Source organism: Canis lupus, chromosome 16 (assembly GCF_003254725.2).
Source record: "Canis lupus dingo isolate Sandy chromosome 16, ASM325472v2, whole genome shotgun sequence".
NCBI classification, from domain to species: Eukaryota; Metazoa; Chordata; class Mammalia; order Carnivora; family Canidae; genus Canis; species Canis lupus.
The window spans coordinates 16,169,630-16,190,395 of record NC_064258.1 but is presented as its reverse complement, the minus strand read 5'-3'; the positions used below and the strand labels follow the sequence as shown (position 1 = coordinate 16,190,395).

General features: G+C 47.2%; 1 protein-coding gene across 1 annotated transcript; it reads left to right on the top strand.

The window, feature by feature from the left end:
- Positions 1 to 2,505: 2,505 nt before the first annotated feature.
- Positions 2,506 to 20,444, top strand: GBX1 (gastrulation brain homeobox 1). Its single transcript, XM_025452775.3, has 2 exons — positions 2,506 to 3,034; positions 19,146 to 20,444. The coding sequence occupies exons 1-2, from the start codon at positions 2,506 to 2,508 to the stop codon at positions 19,697 to 19,699; spliced, it is 1,083 nt and encodes a 360-aa protein (XP_025308560.1). The 3' UTR covers positions 19,700 to 20,444.
- The last annotated feature ends 322 nt before the right edge of the window (positions 20,445 to 20,766 follow it).

Below are 20,766 nucleotides of genomic sequence, written 5' to 3'. Positions count from 1 at the left end.
CTTATTAAAGTGGCCTTTTATGAGGGTGGGGTGGTGGGTACTGGTGGGAGGGAGATGTTTCAATATACACCCTCTTGAGCTTTTAGAATTTTGTACTATGCAGTTTTATTACCTATACAAAAAATGAATGCAGTTCCTTTTTAAAAATGTCTCTTCCTCTATGCTTTATTTGATTAGTGGTGTTACTACTCATACGGCTTTAATTTCAGTGATTGTAACCCAAAGTTCCCTCAATTATTTATCAAGTCAACAAGCCTCTATTGTGTATCCAACACTATAAAGCCATCAAACCAAGTACTGACCTCTCACTTTTAAAGTACAATACACTTTTGAAGTCTGGTCTTCCATATTGGTGCCATGAAGTGCTTGGTTAATTTAACAAAGGGTTCTGAAGCCTATCTTTAGGAAGATGTACAAAGATTATCCTAGTACCCTAGTAGTGAGGCACCCTTCTTTCTCCATGATGACATCTTCCCACCAGACTTGTCTCTAAGAGGTTTCATGAGTTTAATGTAGAGCCCAAGATGGAGCAGGAATGCAAGGAAACCACAGTCCTCTCCCTTTGCCTGTCTGACGAGTTGTCGATCAAGCATGACCGACGAAAGGTCCCTTCTTGGGTCCTACCCCTTTCTGTCCCATCCTGGTGCCAGTGTCTTTCAGGGTGCTATTTTGTAACACGTCAGTCTGACATTAGTGGTGTTCACTAGGCCACCACAGCACTCCTGATCTGAACAAATGTCACTGAGACCCAGAGTTCCCTCTGCCTGCTCTGCCTTGGCTCAGAAACAGAGACTCTTAGTTGTAGGTTTCCCTTCTCACCTGAGCCCACCAACTTACCCCCACCTAGGCTGCAGTCTTCCTAAACTGGCCCGGCTTTGCTCGCTCTTTTAACTAGCTTGGCTCGCCCCAGCCCCACCTGAATAAAAGTTTCCCAGTGACCAGGTGACCTTCATTTTAGCTAGCTAGGCTTGCTCTGTATCCCGAAGCACAGGTCACTCTCCTGTTGACTTGCCTGTCTTAAGTCTTTTTTTGCCCATCGACCTGGGGCTCCTATCAAGCAAAAGTGCCCATGACTTTTGCCTCTAGACTGTCAAATACGCCGCTGGGAATAAGGGGTGGGTGGGGGTGGTAAAAGACGCTGCCATTTCTGTGTCTGAGGATGGGGGAGGTGAACAGAGTCATCTGCAATTAGCAAATAATTAGCGCCGCTGACCCTTGGGGCTCATCAGCGCTCCTGGGGCCAGCCCCCAGCAATCAGCTAGGGCAGGTCGAGAGTGTCAGGCCCAGGAATGAATAGGGCTCATCAGCGGTGCTGGAGCTGGGGAGCCAATCAGGGAAATTAATAGCAGAAGAGAGGGAGGGGTTGGGGGGAGGCACAGAGATAGACAGACAGACAAGAGATAACAGATATAGGTGAGAAATGGGGGTGGGGTGGGGTGGGGAATAGAATAAGACAGGGGGATAGGGAATGAGAAATAGGAATAACCAGATAGGGATAGGAAGGACGGGCAGGAAAGGGAAGAGTGGAGGAAGGAAAAACATGTGAGGGATGGGAGAAAGATGGAGGGGAAAGGTGAGAGGAATGGTAAGTACTTGGCATAGTGTGGGCACTAGAGGAAGTCACCCACAGAGGCCACAGCGAGGAACGGGGAGCCCGCCACGGAGGAGGGAAGGAGGAAGAAGGGGAAGAGCCCGTGTCAAGAAAAGGAGCCCCGGGGAGAGGGGAATGGGGTCGGGGAGAAAGGGCCCCCCTACCAGGGCCCTGAGCTGCGGCGCCCGGCGGCAGAGCGCGCCCCCTGCCGTTCCCGCCGCGCCGCCCGAGGGGCGCGGAGGTCCGGTCCAGCCCGCCGCGCCTGGGCTCGCCCTCGGGGCGCCCGGGGAAGGGGCGTCGGGGACCGGCCGGCGTCCCACGGAGGGCGGTGGTCCGGCCGCGCCCCCGCCCGCCCCCCGGGGCGCCCTCCTCGCCTGGCGTCCCGCGCCACGTCCACGCCCGCGCAGGGTGGGCTGAGCGGGGGCCGGGAGGGGTGGAGGGAGGGCCCGGCCCAGCAGCTGCCGCCGCCTTCTCGTCGGCCGCAAACTTTCACAAAGCGGCGTGTCCGGCCTCATCAATCTCCATTAATAATAGTTGGTTGGGCCGCGGGGGGCGGGCGGGGGTCCCGGGCCGGCCGGGCGGGCCGCTGGGAACGGGCTCCGCGGAGGGAGCGGAGGGAGCGGAGCCGGGCGCGGCCGCGGCGGGCGGAGGGAGGAAGTGAAGCGTAATTTGAGGAAGATGGATGAGTCCGGAGGGCGACACCCCCAGCCCGCCCGCTCGCCCGCCCCCTCCCTCCTTATGAGAGCGAGGGAGCGCGGCGCCGGAGCCACACTGCGCCGAGCCCGCGCCCCGCCGCCGCCTCGGCCCGGGAGCCTGGGAGCGAGCCCTGCGTGTCCGCGCGGGGCGCCCGAGCCGCGGGGCGCACGGCGGCGCCCGGAGGGGAGCGCCCCGGGGCGGCCGCAGCTCCCGGCGCGATGCAGAGGGCTGGAGGCGGGGGTGCCCCCGGGGGCAGCGGCGGGGGCGGCGGGGGGGGCCCGGGCACTGCCTTCTCCATCGACTCCCTGATCGGGCCGCCGCCCCCTCGCTCCGGCCACTTGCTCTACACCGGCTATCCCATGTTCATGCCCTACCGGCCGCTCGTGCTGCCGCAGGCGCTGGCCCCCGCACCGCTGCCCGCCGGCCTCCCGCCTCTCGCCCCCCTGGCCTCCTTTGCCGGCCGCCTCACCAACACCTTCTGCGCGGGACTGGGCCAGGCCGTGCCCTCGATGGTGGCGCTGACCACCGCGCTGCCCAGCTTCGCGGAGCCGCCCGACGCCTTCTACGGGCCGCAGGAGCTCGCCGCCGCCGCAGCCGCCACTGCTGCCCGAAACAACCCCGAGCCGGGTGGCCGACGCCCGGAGGGTGGGCTGGAAGCCGACGAGCTGCTGCCCGCCCGGGAGAAAGTGGCAGAGCCCCCGCCGCCCCCGCCTCCGCACTTCTCAGAGACTTTCCCAAGTCTGCCGGGTAAGTGCTGGGCCGACCAGGGCGCCGGGCGGGAGGCTCGTTCACTTGGAAATCCCAGACAGCAGCCTGCTCAGAATCTCGGCACCTGCCTGGAGCCCTGGGATCCCAGACTCCCAGATGTCGGGTTCTGCAGACCCACCTCCAGTTGTGTTCCAAACAGGGCACCTCTAGATCTCAGAACCGCTGCCCTGAAGCCTCCCCGAAGACTTCCCAGGACTCCCTTCCAAATTACTACCTTTCCTCCCAGCATTCTAGTCCTCAAGCCTTGACTCCCACTTCTCTTTTTAAGAATCTCTTCATTCTTCTCCTCTGCAGAGAATAGAGAAGCTGCAAGTGTGGGATTCCTGGGGATACTAGCAAGACCCTAGGGTGAGGGTACATTGGGGCAGCTGTCAATTCAGTGCAGGGGCAAAGGGAGGGTCTTAAAGCAGTGGTGACCATGCTGATGACCTGTCTTTGCCTTAGTAGTAGAGGTCACTTTTGAATTGGCATATTTAGAGATCAACCTTGAAGAACTGAGTATGGGGTCTAAGGGAACATTAGCTAGGAGGGGACCTTGCACCTTCTGGACCAGGACTGACCGGAAGGTCAAGAAGGCTAAAGCCTGGGCTGGGTTGGGCGTGGCACAAATGCCCAGAGTCAAGAATCTAGCTAAGATTCTGGAACCAGTGAGATTCATCAGAGAGATAATTCAGGAACCCTGGCTTCTCCATGGGAAGATGCCTTCTCAATAGAGGCAGAGTGTATTAAACTGAACCCTGTTTAGAATCCAGCTACTCGGAACCCTCCTGGCCTCTGTAGTTGATCCTTAAGCCCTAGAAGCCAGGAAAGCTTTCCTTTATCCAGGGCCAGACTCAGGTGTGATGAGATCCAGAGCTTATACAATTTAGTGGACTCTGTTTAAGAAAAACAGTCTGTGTGCAAGTGTGGGGCTCCTGAAGCTTAAACTTCTTTAGCACCAGGATGAATCCGCCTCTGCTTCCCCATTCATCACATCATATTAGCAGGTAAAAGTGACCCCAGGAGGCCTGGGGGCTGACTCCAGCAGAAACAAGAAGGAGAATCCAAGAGTCCTTTTGTCCTTTGCCAGAAGAAGACAATTCCTGGTGATAGGTTTCTGGGCCCTTCCTTGAAACTGTCCAAAGGTGTAATCACTCTTCCAGACCCCCAGTGCTGCTACAGGGCATGTCTTCCTCTCCTTTTCCCCTTTATTCCTGGGCATTTTGGCTTTGGGGATTCAGCTGTTGTTTTTGTACCTGGTTGGGCCAGGGGGACCCAGTGGCTGAAGTCTGAGCAGCATCTCCTAAGGAGGATCAAAAGGAAATGATAGAGCAGCAACTGGAAGGTGGGAAGAAATGTCCACAAGATAAAAGGGCCCGGAGCTGAGGGTAGGGGAAAGCAGCTGGCAGGATAATCGGAAAGAGAACAGATCAGTAGGATTTTTGGAATAAGATAGTCCCAAGGCAGAAAAGAGCAAGGCAGACCATCAGAAGGATGGCTTTGGGGGTAATAAGAGCTGGAGGAACAAGCAGACACCTGCGGAAGAGATGAGCTGAGGGAGAGGAGAAAGAGAGACATACTAGGGGAGGGGTGCTGGGGGAGGAATATGCCTAAACCGTGGGAGAACTTGTCTCACTCTTTCAGGATCCCTTCAGTTGTTTATTTTGACCCATTTGTAGAATGAAGGCTCTTTTTTGAAGCAGCTAGAATATTGGCTGTAAAACGAGACACTGAATGAGTGAGAGAGGAGTAAGAAAAAGAACAGAAGAGAAATATTGAGGAAAGAAGAATAGAGGAAAGAAAGGACTAACAAATGCACTCTATCCCCAGATTGTCCAAAGAGAGTAAATGAGAGCAAAGAGGTCTGTCTCTTGGGAGAGAGAGGTTCAAAGGATTTCTAGCCTGGGCTAGATGAAGAGGGAACAGCCTCTCTCGACCAGAAATGTGTGTGTAAAAGAGTTCTGCTTTGAGAGGCTTGGGAGGGAGCTAAATCAATGTACTGATAGGAAACTGGGAAAAGTGTCAATACTAGAAGTAATTTTTTAAAAAGGTTTTTCAATACTGGGAGCGATGGTAAACTGGAATTTATATAGAGAGAATGATGAAGGAAAGGTCTTCATCTAAGGAAAATGTTGGGAGCAATCAAAAGACACTTATTCTTGGAGTAAAGACAAGAGTGATGGGAAGGAGACCTTACAGAAGAAGAATTCTGAGAGGTGGTAGAGTGAAAGAAATCACTCAGATTGGGAAGAGATACAACTAAAGGGTTTATCAAGGGGCGTGTGGGGCAAGGCAGGAAGGAGAGATTTCAGAAGAAGCATTCAAAGAGGATAGTGACTAGGAGATCTTTATCTGTGACCTCCACTTCTTACAACCCTCAGTACAGACTCTTGATTCTTCCTCTTGATTCTTCCTTGCCACACTGCTCACGTCCACCTGCCCAGTCTTCTTTTTTTTGCCCCCCCCCCTTAAGTAGTTGAGAAAAAAAGAGGAAATTCCAGAAATGTTAGATGGAGAATCAGTTTGGGTCGTGATGGTGAGGAAACAAATACTCTATTTTGGGAATTGTATTAGAGTATTTAGTGTGAAATGAGAGTTTTTGGTTGAATAATGGGATTGAAACCTTAATATTCGAAGACTTTGGAGAAAGAATGTTATCTCTAAAAAGACAGAGGAGGAATTGGCTGTTCTAGTGTGAATTGGTCTGAATTTATTAATTTACATTTGTTTAGTGTTTTACAGTAACCAGCCCCATTAAATGAAATTTTAGTGAAGATAGGCCAATTTGGAGAATGATAAGTAAAGTTCTTTTTGTTGAGAATTACTTCTTCTTTTTTTTTTTTTTTTTTTTTTTTGAAATTTTGGTTCGAGTTAACAGGGATACCACCTTACTACAACTGATGATGAGAAAAACAACTTTATTATGATTCAGATGATGGGGCAGAAGCTATATTAACAGGCAAAAAGAAATACCAGGTACAGAGATAGTGGGTAGAAAAAGTATTGAGAATGATAGACTGAAGATAATTCTGGGTTTAGAATGTAGGGAACAGTGAGGATAATTGGGAAAGATGTCTTAGTAGAAGTGATAAAAGAGGAGAGAATTTTGAATTCATAGAGAAGATTTAAAAGTATAAATCAACAGAAGAGTCCACAGTGCTGTCTAGCAAGCTATCTATGTAATTAAAACATTAGCTATCTTTAAAAAGGTAGAAATAAACAGGTGAAATTTTATTTTTTTAATCCAATACTATTTGCAGCATTATTTAATATAAAAAATTAATGAGATATTTTATACCCTCCTTCCTTATTATCTTCAAAATCCAGTGTGTATTTTATACTACCAGCACATCTCGGTTCAGATTAGCCATTTTTCAAATGGTCAGTAGCCTCATGTAGGCAGTGGTAGCTTGTATTTGTCAGCATTACAGGTCTAGAGTCAGAGTCATGTGAAAGTGGTGGGGAAAGGAGCTTTGAATTGGAGTGATAGCAAAGCCCTGGACGTATTAGGAATAATGGAGAAAAGACAGCAGTTAACTCTAAATGACAGGAGAAAAAGAGAATTCTGCCTTGAGTGGGTTGGGCAGTGATGATCCTGTTTATGTCAAGGAACATGTGAGCTCTGCCTGAGAGTAATCAAAGCTAACCTGAAGACGTGCAAATACACATTTCAGCAATGACGATGGTGAAAATGATCCTGTGTCCGGGGGGGGGGGGGGGGGTGGAATGATGGAAAGAGCTGTCCATTTGGAGAAATGCAGAAGAAAACTTTAAATTGGGGGTGCTTAGAGCAATGATTCAGGGAGAAAGGAGTTGGATTGCTTGAAAACAAAGACTTAAGTGAGGGATGGTAGATCGTCCATATGTAATTGTTGGATGTATGATAAAAGTATAGTGGGAGATTGACATGAAAGAAAATGCCAGTATTGAGCAGCCCCAGTGGCGCAGCGGTTTAGCACCACCTGCAGCCCGGGGTGTGATCCTGGAGACCTGGGATCGAGTCCCACGTTGGGCTTCCTGCAGGGAGCCCGCTTCTCCCTCTGCCTGTGTCTCTGCTTCTCTCTCTCTCTCTCTGAATAAATAAATAAATAAATCTTTTAAAAAATAGAAAATGCCAGTATGCAGCACGGTGAAGAAAATATTTGAAAAGAAAACATTGAGATGATTTTTTTGTAATTTATTTATGATAGGCACACAGTGAGAGAGAGAGAGGCAGGGACACAGGCAGAGGGAGAAGCAGGCTCCATGCACCGGGAGCCCGACGTGGGATTTGATCCCGGGTCTCCAGGATCGCGTCCTGGGCCAAAGGCAGGCGCTAAATCACTGCACCACCCAGGGATCCTGAAAACACTGAGATGATATAGGAAAGAGAATATGATGGAATGGACCCAGGAGATGGCAGTGTAGAGAACATTATCTTAAAAAACTAAACAGAATTTGTTAATTTTTTTAAACGATTTTACTTTAGAGAGAGAGCAAGAGGAGGGGCAGAGGGAGAGGGAGAGAACCTCAAGCAGACACCCCCTGAGCACAGAGCCCGACATAGGGTTGAATCCCAGGACCCTGAGATCATGATCTGAGCAGAAACCAAGAGTCAGACACTTAACCAACTGAGCCACCCAGGCGCCCCCAAATTTGCTAATTTCTGAATAGAGATTGGCAATAATGATGGAAATCATGTAAGGAGATGAGGGAAACTTCCTAGGGGCATGATATTTGGGGGTTGGTTGTTGTAAGCTAAGCATCTGATCATAGCTGGAGAACATTTTAGATGACCATCAATTTTAAATAGGTACCCATTATGACTGTCAAGACATATTTATTCATGAGGGAAAAACAGGAAATAATAATGTGACACGAAATTAGAGACTTCTGTTGTTAGAAACAGGAGGAAAGTGATGGAGACTCATGTTTTCCTAGAAATGTTGAGGAAGAGCTCACAGTGAGAGTGTTTGCTCTATTGACATTTACAGAAAGCCACATGTTGCATTAACTTAATGTGATTGAAGGAACATTTATTTAGGAGTCGTGACACATGCTCAGGTGTCAACTTTATCACTGAGCTGCGCAACTTTGGCAAATTGCTTCCTTCAATTCAGGGAACATTTATTGTGTGTCTATTATGTGCTTAGTATATTCAAGACACTACAGGAGATTCAAAGTCTTATAACTTCACTAGGATTCAGTTTCCTCTCTGTAATGTAAAAGTTTGATTCAGATTTTTTAAAAATATTTTATTTATTTATGAGACACACACACACAGAGAGAGAGAGAGAGAGAGAGAGGCAGACAGGCAAAGGGAGAAGTAAGCTCCATGCAGGGAGCCCCATGTGGAACTTGATCCTGGGACTCCAGGATCATGCCCAGAGCCAAAGGCAGATGCTCAACTGCTGAGCCACCCAGGCATCCCTGATTCAGATTATTTTAAATGTTTCTGTCAATTCCACAAAATAAAAGCATATTTTTCTATCTTTAATGTTTAAAGTAGGGTTCTAAAATGGTTTTCAAGGACCTCTTGTAAAAGGATCTATTCATTATGGGTGGGGGAAAAATGACATCTTTATTTTTACTAACTTTTAACTAAAAGTTAGATCTTTAATTATGAGTGTAGGCCAGAAACCATAGTAGTTTTAACAGTAACTAAGATTTTTGTCATCAACAGAAATTACAGATATTTTCTTATAAATTTGTAGTCTTTGGAGGCATCTCATTTAATGAATTAATAAATAAACATACATGATTATAACACAAAATCATTTTTAAATATCTGAAAACTGTATTTTTATATAGTTGACTTCTAATGTAATCCTATGTGTTTTATGTTATATACATAAAAGCATTATTCTGAGGAGGGGTTCACAGGTTGTATCAGACTGCCAAGGAGTTCATGGCACAAAACGAGCTAAGAACCTTTAGTTGAGAGATGGAGATCTTAGAAATGACAAGAGGAAGATTTTACCTGGAGGATTGGAATGGAGTACCGAGGTGCCTTCTACCAGAGTGAAGGTAGCAGGACTTAGGAAGGTTGAAATAGAGAAGGGAGATCTCCATAGTGGCATATGTAAATGTGGAGATATATATTTAGATGATTAGGAGGATAATTCTTATACTTGAAGTGATGGGCATCAATAGTCTATAGTGTGAATAATGGGAGCAAGGCAGTCATTGGAATAATGAAGGGGAAATATGCTAAATGGAAAGGAGGAACATGGTATGATAAACAGAGTGCTTTGCAATGAGAGAAGGGTTATGATGGGAAGCTTATAGGCAGGAATGTTACCTCAGAAGCAGTGTGGAAAGAAGGATCTTTGCCTTGAATCTGGGAATTAGGTAATAGAGATGACAGCATAAGGAGTGGATGTACAAGAGAGAAAAATAGGAACTATGACAGGGAAGGTTTGGTGGGAGAGAATTTTTATCTAGAGGGAATGGGAAAATGCCTCATGCTGAGGTAGGAGATAAGAAATCCTGGTTCCAAGCCAATGGAAGGAACAGGAACTCTTGATGCAGGTGGTGGTGCCCATGGCCACCCTGGCAATGATGGCGAGCAAAGAGGTAGGGGTTGGGATTGATGGAGAGAGGTTGGGGTTTTTCCACTGAAAGTATGGTCATGGTACAAGAAAGTGATCAGCTTAGGGTAGTGTGGAAGAAATACTGATGTGCTAATTGGGAGAAAGAATGTAGGGAGAAGCGATGCTTGAATTTGGTGTAACAGAACAGCAACTCACACAAGTGAATTAAGTTGTAGTTAGTAGGAAGAGGCAACACAGGATGGCAAGTAGTTGTGAAGCTGAGTCTTCATTCCCTTCCCATCATGGAAGGGAGAGGAATGACTGTCAAGTGATGAACTGAAGAAATCTGTATTAGAAGCAAGGGGGCTGCTGGGACTCACAGAGACTAGGGTGTGAAAACTGAGGATGGGAGAAACAGAAAAATACTTCTAGGAGGGTGATGGGAGATGGATTTCTTGACTGAATTGTGAAAGAAATGGTATCACAATGGAAATCTGTACTGAGAGCAATGGGAAGAGAAGTAGAATGTGCAAGTGTGCCAGAAAGAGGGAGGAAGACAAAATTATCCTGAGAGCAAAGGTAAAAAGCGCTTTGTGCTGGAACAGGTGACAGCTCTTCTACACGTTATGTGGAGAATACTGGGAGTACGTGACTGAATGATCCTGGCCAGTCACCCTCTCTGTAGCTTCACTTCCTCGTCAGTACAATTAGAGGTTTGACTGAGATGATCTCCAAGGTCACTTCCGGCTCTATAATTCTGTTTTATCTGTAAGGATACCTTTATTATTGAATTGTTCCCTTAAAAAAAAAAAAAAGGCATCCCAAGTAAAGGGATTGAAGGAAATTTCTCTACTTCCCAGGGCTGAATTGTTGTGGCAGCTGAAGAGGAGGCAGGCCGGGGTATATACATCTTGAGGTGAAATCCAGGCTGGGCTTTCAGATAGTCAAGGCTTTATCATCTGGGATTGGGGAGGGGTGACCAGAGCTATGGCTGTGTACGTTTGTCATATTAAATGAGAGAGAGAAACATTTCATGAAAGTTTGGCCTTTTATTGAAGCCTAAAAGATTGGGGATCAATTGTGCCTGCCTTTACCTGGTGAGGAAGGAAGCAGTGCCCATCAGGGAGTGAGAAAAAGAAGTTGTAGAATCAGGGATCCCTGGGTGGCGCAGCGGTTTGGCGCCTGCCTTTGGCCCAGGGCGCGATCCTGGGAGACCCTGGATCGAATCCCACGTTGGGCTCCCTGCATGGAGCCTGCTCCTCCCTCAGCCTGTGTCTCTGCCTCTCTCTCTCTCTCTCTCTCTGTGATTATCATAAATAAATAAATTAAAAAAAAAAAGAAGTTGTAGAATCAGTTCCTGGCCTTCTCTATTATTTCTTCATCTGGCACAATATTTGTGATATAGTAACACAAAGAGATGTGGTGTGGCGCAGAGGAACAAACATGGGCTTTGGAAATAGGTCTTGGCACGACCCTTTCTCTGGGAGAGAATTTTTTTTTAATATTTTTATTTATTTTTTTTAATTTTTTTAAAAAAATTTTTACTTATGATAGTCACACACACACAGAGAGAGAGAGAGGCAGAGACACAGGCAGAGGGAGAAGCAGGCTCCATGCACCGGGAGCCTGACGTGGGATTTGATTCCGGGTCTCCAGGATCACGCCCTGGGCCAAAGGCAGGCGCCAAACCGCTGCGCCACCCAGGGATCCCCTCTGGGAGAGAAATATTAACAACAGAATACTAAGCTCTGCAGTCACAGCTTCCTTACCAGCAGAATAGGGCAACAATACTTACCTCATTAGAGTTAAAGATTAAATGAGAAGATATTTGTCCAGCATCTTAAAGTAATAGGTGTGCAAAAATTACTGGCTTTGTCCTTATAGTGGAGATGGATGGGAATTAAGTTGGGGGAAAACATCTTTATTAAGAACTGGATAGGATAGGTGACACTCTCTGTACCGATAAGGAGAAATACATCTGGGAGTAATGAGAGAAATAGCGCTGTGTTCTGAGAAGTGTTTCTGTGGGGAATGACAGTGTATGCTTCTCATAAGGGGTAGATTTCACATTTTTTCTTTGGTTCGTTCTCCCTCCTTTGGTGTCTGTCTCACATTTTGACATTCTCTGTGGATCCCAAGACTACCTAAAGCCCTTCTTCTGTGTCCCACTGGGACCTGTTTTTCGCCTGTTTTTCTTTTCTTTACATTATATATATATATATAAAAATCTCTCCTTTCTTCACCATAATTCCTATTCCCTCATATGTCTGATCTCAGCTTGATGTTAGGAGCAAAGCTATTGGATTAAAGTAATTCACGCTCAGATGGACTAAGGAGTTTTTTTTAGAGACTTATTTATTTTAGAGAGTGTGTGTGAGTGGGGTATGGGGCAGGGGGAGAGGGAGAGGGAGAAGGAGAAGGAGAGAAGTAGAATCCCCACTGAGCATAGAGCCTTCCTCGGGGCTGAATCTTATGACCTGTGGGCCAAAATCAAGAGTCGGATGCTTAACTGACTGAGCCACCGAGGCACCCCAAGGAGATTTTTTGAAAAGTCCAGGTGGATATCAAACTGGTGGGATATAGGTAGTATTATGAATAATTTCAGGTAATGTGGAAATGTTATTTGGGATGGGAGAGCTATAGGAGTGAGGTGGAGAGGCTTACCTTCCCTGGAGTCTTGTGATCCTTGTTACTTCCAGTTACAGCATTGGACGTAGCCAGAACTCTTTGAGTTGCAAGTGACAGAAGCTCAACTCTAATTTAAGCTAAAGTGAACATTTTTTGATTCACATGACTCTAAGTACAGGAGTTGAGTAGATCCAAAAGTGCAAGTGGTATTGTTAGATCTTTCTTTCAACCCAGCTCCTCTCACTCTGCCTCATTCTCTCCTTAAAAGAGGTAAGGAAGGGCACAAACATAAGCAGCTCTAAATTTTTATAATCTCAGGTTGAGACCCCAGTGGATTCTTGCATATACAAAATTCTAGGGTGACTGATTAACTAGCTTGAGTCCAGTCTCCAGGGAGATAGGACAGATGGAACGTTAGGATTGGTCAGATCCAGATCACGTGCCTACATTGTCATGAAGGTGAAATGTGATTGACAGTCCCACCGTACTGGGTAGTTGATGAGAAGCGGGGCCCAAAGGAAGAGGGTGTTAGTGAACAAAAGGAGGAAAGGATGCTGAGCAGACAAAAACCAACTCCAAACAGATGTCTACCTCAACCAGAAAGGAAGACAAGAATGTATCTTAACTCCCTTTCAGTATTAGGGAGGAAAGCCTTCTCTCCCTGGCTAGATTAGTAGCCCTAGGAGTGATGGAAGAGACACCGAGAGTGGAGCTCTGAAGAGAGCTCTGTAATGAAGGTGGAGAGAGATGAGGATGGTAGAAAAATGTCTATTCCTCAGTAAGGCTGGTTCCTGTACAAGAAAGAGCTGCACATGAGGAATGAGCGAGACATTTGTAAACTAGGAGGTAGAAAAAAATGGATATTAAAACTGTTTCCACAGTTTGGCAATATTATTTTAAAACGAGAAAACACATTTCTAAATAAAACGATGCTGACTGGTAAGATTACATCACACAAACCAATAATGACAGAAAAAAATAGATATGGTAGGAACTTTGTCTTGGGGAATGACAGGAGAGATAGCCTATTATTCGAGGACAAAGGTGAAATTTGGTAAGTGGGGCTTCTTCCTATGGCAATTTTAAGAGCCTGTTCTGAGTGTGGTAAGGGGAGATATTAATGATCAGGCTAGGGTTCTGGAATGATAAGTGAAAAGGATGAGGTCTGAACTGAACTGGGTTTGGTAACAAGGTTATTTATCTGATGAGGCATCTGGGCATTTACTTCAAGTGGGAGGGGAAAGGATAGAAGGAACATTGGTTGGAGATTTAGGAGACCAAGGTCCTAGACATTAATCTACCTCTAGCGTGTGATTTAGGAAAATCATTTAATCTTTTTCCAAAACTCAGTTTTTTTCACCTAAGATTACCAATCTTCCATTAGTACTACTCATAGGTCTACTCTATTTCAGTGGGTTGCTTAAAGGGAAATAACAAATGTGAAAATGTTTGGGAACGTTGAAGGTAACGAGGGTGCCTGTGGCAATGGCAGTGCTGCTACGTCATGAGAGGAGCTCTGAGTGGTGGGGAAATCGCCCTGAACCTGTCACAAAGGTCAGAGATGTTCTGGGTTGCAATGGTGTAGAGAAAGTTCTCGTGTCAGTTTGCAGTAAGGAATGCTGACGGCTCATAGGAAGAGTGGAGAGAGAGAAAGTGAAAATGAATGCATGTTATTGTATCTGAAGTTATAGGGAGGCGTAGCATGAAATTAATGGGGATGAGTGAAACACACAATTGAAAGTGAGCTAATTGCTATAAATGATGGGAAGAAGTACTGTCTCCAGAAAGAACAGAAATAATTCTATCCTGGGCATCATGATGAAGACATAGAAATGAGAGGAGTGGTAAACATAGCTCTTTTTTGAGGGATGGCCTGGGTTTCTTTACACCTTTTTTTTTTTAAGATTATATATATTTATTCATGAGAGATGCAGAGAGAGAGGCAGAGACACAGGCAGAGAGAGAAGCAGGCTCCCCGCAGGGAGCCTGATGCGAGGCTCAATCCCAGGACCCCAGGATCAACCACCGAGCCACCCAATTGCCCTTCTTTCCACCTTTTGACCTCACCCAAATTGTTTCTGTATTCATGAACTGAGTAGTTGACCCAGGATGCTCAGGAGGAGACTTACTGTCCTGACAGTGGTTCAGGGAGTGTGAGGATAATAACCGTTTTGGAAGTAGAGGGAAGAGAAGTCAGAACTGAGTGTATTGGGGGAGAAACTTCTCTTCAGTGAATAATACAGGCTGTTGATTTTATAGAAGCTACAACAGAACAGGATGGATGAGGGGCAGCACAGGGGCTCTGTGAGCTTCCACAGCTGGGCTTCTAAAGTGGTTTTCCATTCCCTGTGTGGTTTTCCGCTCTGCAACCCAGACTCACCATTCTTGGTGACCACAGCTATGGACTCCCCCTCTAGATGGTGCACGTCTGGTGCAATTTATCTTTTCTCCTGGAAAATACCTACCATGGATTCTTTGGCCCTTGACTTTTTCCCTGGCCTGACCAGATCTATCCTCAAGATGGGCTCTTCTGTATCTCTCCTGCTTCCCTTCCTCTTGGAAGCAAGGCCCCATGCAAGTCTGTCCCTGCCTGAGTACTGCTCTCTGGAGGTGGGAAGAATGCCCCTGGCATGGACTTGATACATAGTCGTGGTTCAAACTCTGTGATTTCTGGTTCTTAGGATAATAGCATCCACCACAAGAATTCATAAGAACTCTAGGTGTTTCCTAATACCCAGTCTGCCCTACAGTCATCCCCCATCCAGTCATCCCCCTGGATCCTCCTGGATGCCATCCAGTCATCCCCCTGGATACCATACTTCTTTCAGATTCTAGACTTACATGTGAGGAACAAGCTGAAAACCCAATATCCTCCTATATTACCAATAATCTTGCTTTTAGATGCAGAGAACAGAACCTTTCTATATGTTTGGACTACCTATGTGCATAGTCAAATTATTTCCAAGTTAAAAATTTTCCTTTTGCTAAAATTATTTGCATCAGAATCATTATTTCCTGTGTAAAATTTTCAATGAAGCTTTATTTTGTGGATCAAGTTTGTTTTGGTGTTTTTTTTTTTCTCATATCAACCAATTATAGCATCTGCAATTAGTCATTTACTTTTATGGACATTATATCTACTAAGTTCAATTATTCTAAATCAAATTTTGCAATTAGGAATTTTATCAGAAAGATTTGCTTCTGTCAGTTTTTAGTCAACACATTTTTCTGCGTGCAATTTTTATTTGATTATATTTACCATTAATATTCATTACAAATCAGATAAAAGAAAATAGCTTGCATTTATTTTTTAGCTAATCCATAAGAAAATAGGTAAGCCATTTTGGGATCACTGTATTGTTAGGGATTGGGCTACGGTATGGCTCATCCGATTCTGCTGAATGTTTCCTTCACTTTGGGTATTGATTGCATCTTAGAGTGCTCCATCCTGGTGGAGCAGAGAGCATGTGGCAGGGCAAAAATGTTTTGCTTTGCTCCAAATGTGGCAGTGTTTTGGGAGAAGAAAGGTAAGGGTATGTTTTTTTTTTTTGTTTTGTTTTTTTTAGTTTTCTGCTCTCTTTTTCCCCAATATATATATTTTTTTCTATATTCTATCCCTTCTCTAAACTTTCCAGCCCTTTCAGTTTCTCTGACTCATCATTTCATTCTCCCACCACCCTGTCTGCCCCACTTCTCTCCTGCCCCAGCCCTCCTCCTGCCTACGTTGACCCTTTCCCACTTCTCGATGTCACTCACTGCCCCAGACCCCTTCTTTGAGGGCATAGCTGTATTTTCCCCTCCTCTTGGCTTTCTCTTATTGCGCCACCCCCTCCTTCCAAGAGTTGCTTATCAGAGCCCTCAATGTCATGATTATAAAGGCTGAGAGAGAAACTCTTGCCCCTGCCGTTCAGCATCCCACCGGGATCAAGTAACCAAGAGAGGTTGTGAAACTGTGCCCCTTGTATGGCTCTAAAAGCAGCACTGAGGGAGGTCTGCTTATGTGGGCTTGATTTTATGGAATCTGTCTGAAGACAGAGGGATGGATGATATGATCTCAGGAGGGCCTTGCCAGATCAAGGAACCTGGGAGCCTCATCTCAATCATCATCAGTTTAGATTTATTGGACACCCCCTGGGTGCTCGGAGCTGTGCTAAATGATTTCATCCTTCAAGCCCTGAAATCCAGTTTCTGCCTTTTTAGCAGCTGTTTAGAATATTGTAATATTAGGCTGAGTTTTTCCAAGCTTTTATTCTTTTGGTTATGATGTACTACAAACCAGGTTTTAAAAATTGAGAGTGGATTTAATAATGATGTGAGGGATTTTCCTTGACATCTTTTTAGCATAAGATTCTGTAGATTCCCATTGCATATGAGTTTCCCTCCAGCTAATGTGAGATCAGACGGCATATTGAAAAGTGGGTAGAATAATACTCATGGAGAGAATGTCTTCTGGACACTGGATGGGGTAGGGTTATGGGGAATATTCTAGGAGAGGCTTGGGAAAGGAAGATCAGAGGTGGAGATAGAAGAGGGGGAGAGAGGGAAGAAGGGAGAGAGAAAGTGCTTGGGGATAGCTTTTTTATTTAGCCAGCTTGGAGAACATGTTGCTGAACCAGGCGGGACCTGATGCTGACTGGGACTGGCTGAACGCAGGGGACGTGGTGAGAAGTTCAGGCTCTGGGAGTGGGCTTGGGTTGTGAGAGAGAGAGAGAGGAGTAAGGCTTGATTTGAACAAGGGTAGAGTTAGCACTAACCACACTGGGAGAGACATGGGTACAGATGGTGAAGAGCTGGTTTGGGAGAGAGGTTAGGAGTTCAGCTTAGGGATGTTAGGTCTGAGTTCTAGGAAAGCGGGAAAACAGTGTGGAGAGGAGCCATTAATGAAGGAAAGAACCAAGAATGTGACTCCTGCAGAAAACAACCTGGATTTGGCAAGAAAGAGGTCTGGGAGGAAATGTGGAATGAAGAGAGGGGAGTATAGCCAAGAGCAACTCTGTAGCTGGGGAAGCCCAACAAGCTCCCAGCAGGAGTGGAGAAGGCTTACTGAGGAAAAGCCATGAGTAGGAGAACCATCTGGGCTGGGTGAGTCCAGATGAGGGTACACCACATGGGCTTTGAAGATAGATAAAGAATGAGGCAGTAAAGGATGAAAAGGCAGGGGCTGGAGATAAAAATACCCTTGAGGTGTGAAGAACCTGAGTGTGATGGAGGTGAGTGACGTGGATGTGGGCTGAGAAGCCTGGCCTCTGAGGAAGGTAGAAACGTGACTCTTCAGGACGAGGACAAGAGGTAGCTTGGTTGCATCAGGGAGGGAAAAGGAGCTCTGGGAATGGGGTCCCCATGTTACTGAGCTGGTCCTGGAGACCCCGAGAAGCTCCTTCTGGAGCACAGGCTGGTGGGGAGGGGCACTGGAAAGTGTTCTAGCCACATTTGCAAGCACATACCCTGTTTCTCTTATAAGGCATTTCACTGTCCCTGAAATTCTTTGGGGTGACATTCTCAATCTGAGAGAGCTTATGAGCGTCTGTGTGCTGTGTAGTGGTTACAGACAGATGTGCTCCTGCACCTACGAAACCCTACCCCCTTTACACTGGGAACTTGATGGTAAAGAGCTGACTAGTTAGGGTCCGGGTTACCCATTTCCCCTTGTTCTCTTTTTCTGTGGTTGGTTTTGACTTTTTGTTTCACTGTTTATTGGCCTTTCGAGCAGAAAACAAGGCAGTTTTACAACGCAACTACTGAAAATACTTGCGAGGCATTATTTCCTGTTCTGACAAACCTGTCCATGGATAAGATTAAAATCAATGATTGAATTAAGTATCAGAGTTACATATGGATTTAAAACACTTTATGTGGCTGTGATTACAAATAATCAGTCATCTACCAACTGAGTTAAAATTTCTTCTTTTGCCACCTTCCTCTCTACATTTTCCCTCGTTGCACTTCTATTTCCTTATCCTTTCCCATGTTCCCTCCAGGTTTTCCCCACTGACATCAAGCTCCGGGTCCCCGGGATTCAGAACTTGAGCAGAGAGCAGCTGTTTGTGCTGCTCTGGTATCCTTGGTTGGGAGAGAGATGATGTCATTTCACAGTTGAGGAGGAGGGGAGGGATGGAAGGGGCCTAGGAGAGCTACCCGTTTGGAAGCAGCTCTGGCCATAGATACAGCGCCCCTGTAGCTGGGAGGGTGCCCCATTCTGGGCTGGTCAAGGAGAATTGGAAGTAGGGATAGGATACTTCCCAAATCCTTTGACATTTCCTGGGCCCAGATTTGGGGCGGCAGGTGGAGGGTGTTGGTGAGGATGGGGAATCAGATGATCCTTAAGTTCCTATCTGAAAATGAGATTCTAAGATTCTAGACCTGGGGAAGAGGGGAGGTGGGGAGATAGAGCTCAATCCTGGGTCAGTGAGAATCCCTAGGAAAGTGACAGAGGCCACAGTGTGATCTCATCATCTCCTATCTATCCTATAAAAGGGAGTCCTTCCTACGTGGCTCCCTCCTGCCTGGAGTAACTGAAAGCCTCCTCAGCCAGGTCCCACACTGCTGCATTGTGGGGCCTATGCCATCTGGATTTGGAGGGGTGGGGGATGAGTGAAAAGCTCTTGGTCCAGGTGTGGAGAAAGCTGGAAGGTAGTGAGTGGGTAGGGAGAATGAGGAGGGCTTGGTGGTGGTGAAGTCCTGGGAATGGCATTCCTTTGAAGTACACTTATTGCCCGCCCCCCCCCTCGCTCTAGTGAAATCTGTGCTGGTTAATACCTTTCTTTCCATCTCTTTGTCTTCCCCACCCCACATCCTGGATGTGCCATCCTTGTTTCCCCCACCTCCCCCATCTCATCCCTTTCACATCTGTATCTTCCTGCTGCCATTCTGTCCGTGCCGGCCACACTGCCACACTTCCACGTGCCGCCTCCAACCTGTCTGCCTTTTCCTTGCCCACTCCTTCCCCATCCGTTGGTTTTCGCTCCGCACAGCAGAGGGGAAGGTGTACAGCTCAGATGAGGAGAAGCTGGAGGCACCAGCAGGAGACCCAGCAGGCAGCGAACAGGAGGAAGAGGGCTCAGGCGGGGACAGCGAAGACGACGGTTTCCTGGACAGCTCTGCAGGGGGCCCCGGGGCCCTCCTGGGACCTAAACCCAAGCTAAAGGGAAGCCTGGGGACTGGAGCCGAGGAGGGAGCACCGGTGGCGGCAGGAGTCACAGCTCCTGGGGGCAAAAGCCGACGGCGCCGCACAGCATTTACCAGTGAGCAGCTTTTGGAATTGGAGAAGGAGTTTCACTGCAAGAAATACCTGAGCTTGACAGAGCGGTCCCAGATCGCCCACGCCCTCAAGCTCAGTGAGGTGCAGGTCAAGATCTGGTTTCAGAATCGGCGGGCCAAGTGGAAGCGCATCAAAGCTGGCAATGTGAGCAGCCGTTCTGGGGAGCCCGTGAGAAACCCCAAGATTGTTGTGCCCATACCTGTGCACGTCAACAGGTTTGCTGTCCGGAGCCAGCATCAACAAATGGAGCAGGGGGCCCGGCCCTGAAGGGGCTCACAAGGATTTTGGAAGGCAAAGGGTCTGTTCCCATGCCTGCTCTGAGACTGGGTTAGGGTTCTGCGGACCAGAGGGGCTACCACTGTGATCCTGCCCTGGGAGGGGGCTCCGTCGGCAACTAATTTTAGTGCTAGGGGTGCTCTCCTGGCCACCTGACACATGGGCACTGGGCCCTGAGCCTATTCCAGAGACCCTCAGACTGGGGGCTTCGCAGTTACAGGGGCTCGGGTTCTTGATGCTGAGGAGCTGTGGGGATTGAGGTGGACTCCAGGGAAGGGGGTGAATTCTAACATGCCTAGGGTGAACGCTTCCCAGCTAATGCCCTGGAACTACTTCTCACAGGGGTGGGAAGAACCAGGGTGAAGCCTAGCCAAGCTGATCACAGCTCCTTATTTATTTTCTGTAAAGTTTGTATATATGGAGCCATCTGCCTCCGTCTGTCTGTACCCCTGAGACTGAGGAAAGTCCCGTGTTCCCTTCATCTTCAGCCAGAGTTCAGTTCCACCTTACTGCCTTGTGGAGGGGGCTGTCCTGCCTGTCTGTAGGATGAGGGCATGCGAAGAAACAGAATGAAACGGTCACCAGCCTCCTAGACCCCCTCAGCACGCACTGTCTCCCCCTGTGTAAACCACCTCCACTTCCCATCTGGGGGCTGCCCACTGTCCAAACCTCTAGACCTCATGCTCCCAGCACACTTCTTTTTCTCTCTACCCATTAAACAAAGCAAGCTCCGTCATCTCTGCTTTGTTCTCTTTGGGAGAGTTGGCAGACTTCAGAATAGGAGATTCGCTCCCTTTCGCATTATGAGGGGAAATGAAGTACTTGATCCTAGCTTAGCTGAGCTATGTCCAGGCCCTGTCTCAGTAGTGGTTACCAGTCCTGTCAGCGACTGGGGCAGTTTGCTGGTTCACCCTCATCACCCGTGAGCTCACTAATTTTTTTCTGTGCAGAGGACACAGCCGCCGAGTCCATCTCTGTCCCCCTTTGATATTCCAGATGGGAGGGCCTGGAGTTGTGGTATCTCTTCCTCCCCAGCGCATGGTTTACAGTTTGGGATA